The following is a 6,400-nucleotide window of genomic DNA, read 5'->3' as shown; positions in this document are numbered from 1 at the left end:
CATCTACTTATAGCTTGCCGAGTGGTCTTGAACCCAGACAGGACCGCTCCCAAACAAGATGGATTCCCCCAAGTTGCGACCACTACAAGCTCAACGTCGATGCTTCAATTCCTAAATCTTCAAACTTCTTTAGAGTTGGAGCAGTGATTCGCAACTCTCCAGGACTGGTTATGGCTGCATTGGCTCAAAATCTTCCATGCAAATTCACGGTCAAAGAAGTTGAAGCTCTTGCTCTCCGCTACGGCTTATCTTGAGTTTTGGAAGTGTTTTTGCCTATCCACTTTGTGGAGTCAGATGCTAAGATGGTGGTGTAAACTCTCGGGAAGAACGCTATCTTCAAGAATGAGTTTGGTTCCATTTTGTCGGATGTATTTAGTTTATTGTCTAACTTTTTAGGAGTAAAGTTGTCTCACATCTACAAGGAAACTAACATGGCAGCCCATGACTTAGCAACTTACGCTCTTTACATAGATGATAAACTCATTGGTTGGAGGATTACCCTCTTTCGATAGAGTCTGTAATTGATCAAGAACACTACGATTAATACTAGATTTCTATTTAAGAAAAAAAAAAAACGTACACATTTCATGAACCCGGATTCTGGAAGCAACACGTGTAATCAAAACCCCTTTGGACTACCAGAAATAAATATCGTCACCAATACTCAACAGACTTTTTGTTTTCCCTTTCCTTCTGTCTCTCTCGAAAAAAACACACACAACCAATGAAGACCTCGGAGTTCACGGACAAGAAGGTCACAGAGCTCTCTAGATCTCTCTCCGACGATTTCTCGGACCGTGACGACGAAGATTCCAATTTCAGCTTCCAATTCCGTCCTCGGCGACCAGACGTTTCTTCTTCCTCTTCCATTTCCCAGGTTTTATTTCCTTGATTGATTGTTGCTATTACGATTGATAAGGATTATGTCGCGATCTACAGTTATTCGTATGGATTGAAGTTTAGGTTTTCAGAATCGGAATTGGAATTCGTTCCTAATTTTGAATCACAAAACATCATTGCTATCACTTAAGAAAGCCAGAGATAGTTGATTTTTTATTTTATTTCGGACCAATATTTGTTCAGTCCATTGAAATTGATTCGTTTATTTTCCAAAGAACCGATCATTTATGGACTACACGGATCGCTCTCGCGAGGCGAGGGTTTCCGATGACGGAGGAGCTTTGATATCGATGATAGATCGCAAAATGGAAGAGCACTCTAAGAATCTGCTACACGCTGTGGAAGGTCTCAGCGTTCGGCTTTCTCAGCTCGAGACTCGAACCATGAAGATCGAGGATTCGGTGGATGAATTGAAGGACTCGTCACTGTTCAACCATGGAAGGACCGAACGAAATCTGAAGGAGCTAGGGAGTGTTCTCGCCGAGGTATATATCTCCGTTTCTTCTCAACTTGCCATGGTTTTGCTTAACATGGTTGGCTTGGTCTGGATTGCCGATAAACCTTTTGCAGGTCCAAGTTGGTATTCGAGACTTGAAAGACAAGCAAGAGATATCGGAAGTACAAATACAACTGACAAAGCTTCGAATCCTCGAAAGCCGTCAGCGATCCGAAGACCGGAAAACCAAATCCACGGAAGCACAGAGCAACGAATCGAAATCGAACCCGACTCACGACGTAGCTTCTCAACAGCAATACCAAACCCAATCTCATCAGAATCTTCCGGCTCCGCAGTTTCCGATCCAATCGTTGTCTCAGAAACAAACCCCTTACATTCTGTCACCTAACCCTAGCTCAGACCCGACACACCATCAATACTCTGCGGCACCGATTCAGCCTCAGCCTCAGCCTCCATTGCCAACACCTCCGGCAATGTATCCGTATAACCGTCCCGTTCCATATATGATCGACTCACAATCCTGTTTTTCCTCGCCAGCTCAGCAGCTTCCTCTGACCTCACCGACTTTACCCGTTGACCCTCAAGCCCGACACTTTCCGGCTCAAAGCTTTGGAGAATATCCTTACACGCCACATCCGAATCCGATCCACGGTGCTCCTCAACAAGTTTATCCCAGTCCAAGAAGCTCAGAGATTCTTTCGGGGCATTCTGGTTTTCGTGAGGACTATAATAATAATAATAATAATAATTATAATTCCCATTACGGTCCTCCTTCGCGGTACAGCGGTTCAAGACCCTCGGACGGCAATAACAGAGTCTCTGAGCTGCCAATAGCTCGGGAATTGCCACGAGCGTTGCCTATGGCCTCTGAGGTTGATCGCCGATCGGACTCCGGCGGGACCAGAAACACAGCACCGGTGGATGATGTCATCGACAATGTCGTGGCAATGGGGTTCAGAAGGGACTTGGTGAGAGCGACTGTGAAAAAGATGACCGAGAGCGGTCGGTCCGTTGACCTAAATGTGGTCCTTGATAAGCTCATGAGAAGTGGAGAGGCTACGAATCAGAGGCAATGAAATGGCTTTGCTATGTAGTATGTACATTGATTATGTGTTTGTTTGTTTTGTATGTTACATCTCTGTAAAAGGGAAATGATACAGTTATACATTGACCCTTTGTATATGAATGTAAATACTTTAATAGACTTTTGACTATAAAAGGTTTTGAGCTCGTAACCATGAAGCTCCTGAGACCTGAAAAATGGACTGCGTTGAGCCCAAAAACTTATAAAGATTATCTAGACAATTTTTTGGCATTAATTTTAGAGAAATTGTCCAATTTGTCACTAATTTCATAATATTTTCTCATTTTTCACCAAAATGCTAATTTGGCCCAAAATGTCATCATCTATGTTAACAATGTTGACATCTATTTTTGCCATTCACTATTACATGTCAACATTGTTGACATATCGATGACATTTTGGGTCAAATTAGTATTTTGGTGAAAAGTGAGAAAATGTTATGAAATTGGTGGCAAGTGACAAATGTTATGAATAAAACATCGAATCCAATCAAATCCTCTTATCACAATTTAATAGTTTCATAATCAAACTTTTAACTTTAAATGGAACTCCAAATTAAAAATTAGAAACTATGAACTTTTAGAAGCGGTTGCCCAGAGTCCAAAATCTGGTTTCAAATATTTGAAATCGAGCTGGACTATATGATATTGATTTAAAAGCTTAACCGAACCTGTTTTAAAAAAAACCGTTTTAGATTAAACGATTGTTTAAAAAAATCGGTAGTTTCGCTTGATTTTAGAGTCTCTTTTTGCACAAACAAGGAATTTTTATTGGAGCTCTCATCGATTCTCAACTCTTAAAAGCTTTTTTTTTTTTTTTTTGGTTGTTGACATGTATTCATTTCCAAAACCCTGATAGTGAGATACAAAGTTTCTTCTAGTTTTGGTCAATACACGAATATACATACATGATCACAAAATATATAAACTCATCCACAGCCACATCACTCGTATAGTAGCTGAGGAGACCCATCACTATTCACTAGTCACACCCCATTTATTCCACTAAATAATCCTACCAAGTGAATTTAGCTTCAAACATGAGTTAGAGAATTTATTTATTTATTTATTTATTTATTTTTTCTTTCTTTCTCACTCTCTTCAATTCCTAGGTATAGGACCACCATCTCATTCACTTGTGTCCATTTGAATGTTTACTAACTCGAGAAAAAGTTTTGAGGCCAAAAAATATCATATGGATGAGATTACAATGACTGAGCTCTCAATATGATTAAATATTGTCCCAAGCCCATGTTTGATTTCTTCGGATCAGAGTCCTGATTTTGTGGACCCTCAAATATCAATGGAGGTCCAGGCCCTCTTAATGCTAATAGAAGAATTTGTGTTTCATCCTTTTTATGGTACTTATACCACTCATGATTGTCAGTTAATTTTTTTTTTTTTTTTTTTATAATGAAAAAATAGACAGAATAATAATTGTTGAGTTGGTAAAGAAAAAAAAAGGGAAAACACATGAGATGTTACCCCCACTAGGTAAGAATGTTTAACTTGGCCTCAATTTTTTCTTTTTTATTCTCTTTTTGAGTCAACGACCTAATGAAAATGAATAATCGCTATTCACATATTATACACGAGATAAACCACAACACATCCTCAACATTTATCACCATATAATCGTTTTAGGGCACACACAAAGACAAACTCAATGACAGAGAGGGACACACTCTAATGCGAATCTATCACCAATTTAATTTTCATTAGCTTTTTCATCAGACAACGCTCTCACATTTTTTTTTCATAGTAGATTCATCTGTATTTATAGATAATCTCGTCTAAATATACAACAGCGCTCGATACTTGTTATGTTTTGTAGTTTGAGTTCGTCGTGGATCAAAGATAATTTTTATTTTATTTTATTTTTTAATTGATCAAAACGCGCTAATGAATGCTCTATGTAATGAGTTTTGTTTCTTAAGAAGATTAAAAATAAAGTTTAAAAGGGATCCCCGCTTACCTAATTGCTTGTATTAATATATTTAGTCGTGTCATGAATTACTCGGTCTATTAATCTAGTCGATGTATCAAAGATTCAAGAACTAAAATCATTTTCTTTTACTTTTCACATAGAAAAAGCGTGCATGAAATCAGGTAACTAATCATGGTACGTTGAACTCAGACCATATTAATACCAACGAGACTAAGATTGACTAATTATGACCATAAGCATAAATAAGGTCACCATAATCTGTCTTCAAAAATTTCCTATGAATTCAATTTATTTTTGGTGGAAAAATTAGGTCTAGTTCACACGTGGCTAAACTTCTTGTAAAGTCATGATTCGTGATGAACTTTCGCCCATTACGTGCTTTCTTGCTTCCACATTTATTTCACATTTGTCAATTACGTGTCGTTATTTGTAGCATAGCTATAAGTCATTTGTAGTAAAGCTATAACTTATAAGTTATGAGTGAGCACACTTAATTAAACTCATACTTCAATTATTCAAATATTAAAATTATTATTCAATTCATGTCTAAATTTTTCATAATGTGACGTATATGTGTTGTCTTAAGTAACTATTTTTTTTAATTATTATATAGTTAAATTAGATATTTAACATAAGAGGTTAAAATAAATTATATGTCTAACTCTCTTTATCTAATGTGTTAGTTTGGACTTTCATGAGGGTTTGATTGTTAGAGAATTGTGGAGCGAAAATCGCCATTGCTACCAACCACATAAAAAATTAGAAAGAAAAAAAATTAGAAGTTGCATGAAAAATAAATTCTTGACGGGTGCTAGTGTTAAGAATATTATTCACTGAAGACAATTTATAAACATGAAATGATTACTGAATTGTATAAGAAGTTTGCTTTATTAGTATCATATGATTAGTGGGTTGTTTTCTGAATCACAATTGTTACAGGTCCGTCCCGAACCGGCGAAACATGGACAAGTCGGCCACTGGCCGGCCCAAAGGCCATCCCCGGCCAACAGCCGGCCCTAATGACAGCCTCGGCCAATGGCCGGCCCAAGGGTCTACCTCGGCCATTGGCCGGCCCTAACGCTAGCCTCGGCCAATGGCCGGCCCAAGGGCCAACCTCGGCCATTGGCCGCCCCTAGGGTCAGACTCGGCCAATGACCGGCTCAGGAGTCTCCTTCGGCCAATGACCGGCTCAAGTGAAGTCCCGGCCATTGGCCGGCCCAGGGTCATCATCGGCCATTGGCCGGCCTGGGTGATCCTCGGCCAATGGCCGAGCCAAACCCACGCCCGCCCATCAGCCGACCCGAGCTATACTCGGTCGATGGCCAGCTCCAACCTCACTCGGCCAAAGGGTCATCAAAACCACCCCTTGGTTGCCTATATATACGAGGGTCCATCCCTCGAATCAGGTAATCCAATTTTGAGCCCCGAAGCGCTGTCGAACTCGTACTTCACTCGTTTCACTCATCTTTGGCCTCTGAACAATCAAACCATCTTATCCACCTCAATCCTACTAATGTTGTGCGTCGGAGAGGTAAACAGAGGCAACCCCTCTGTTTCCCTTTGACAGCTTCTCGTTTACCCTCTTTTTAGGTACACTGATGAACATCACCACCACCATTGTTAAAGTAGACTTGGGACACCAAGTCTAAGACGCTCGAAGCCCAAACGCGACCACTTGGTCTGGCCTTGGGTCGAACCATTGCGGGTGATAAATAGTTATCCGAAAACGGCGATAACATTTTGGCGCTAGAAGGAGGGGACCTCCCGACCTTGGCAACACATCCCCTCTACCTCTTTTTCCTGCAATCGATAGCAAAGACTCTCGAGAGATGAGTCACGTGCTGATAACCTCTGCGGGCACCTGAGCGACTAGCTCGAGGTATGGCTTGAGAAGCTTGGCGCATCGCATGAGAGAGCAGCCTCGTGACAACGAAAGCCAGCCTCAGAACCCGGCCATCGATGCTGAAGCCGCTCTCCGAGAGGACACGGCTCGAAGACTCGCCGAGCTCTTG

The 6,400-nt window shown here is 40.5% G+C and overlaps 1 protein-coding gene across 1 annotated transcript; it reads left to right on the top strand.

Moving 5' to 3' along the window:
- Positions 1 to 657: 657 nt before the first annotated feature.
- On the top strand, positions 658 to 2,618 carry LOC149383521 (uncharacterized). Its single transcript, XM_089629672.1, has 3 exons — positions 658 to 877; positions 1,116 to 1,385; positions 1,471 to 2,618. Exons 1-3 carry the CDS (start codon positions 725 to 727, stop codon positions 2,431 to 2,433), a joined length of 1,386 nt encoding a protein of 461 aa, XP_089485798.1. The 5' UTR covers positions 658 to 724; the 3' UTR covers positions 2,434 to 2,618.
- The last annotated feature ends 3,782 nt before the right edge of the window (positions 2,619 to 6,400 follow it).

Source organism: Urtica dioica, chromosome 10 (genome assembly GCF_054948205.1).
Source record: "Urtica dioica subsp. dioica isolate 48M chromosome 10, U.dioica_male_clone48M_v1_H2, whole genome shotgun sequence".
Classification (NCBI taxonomy): Eukaryota; Viridiplantae; Streptophyta; class Magnoliopsida; order Rosales; family Urticaceae; genus Urtica; species Urtica dioica.
The sequence above is the reverse complement of the archived record's forward strand: the minus strand, read 5'-3'. Positions and strand labels throughout refer to the sequence as shown.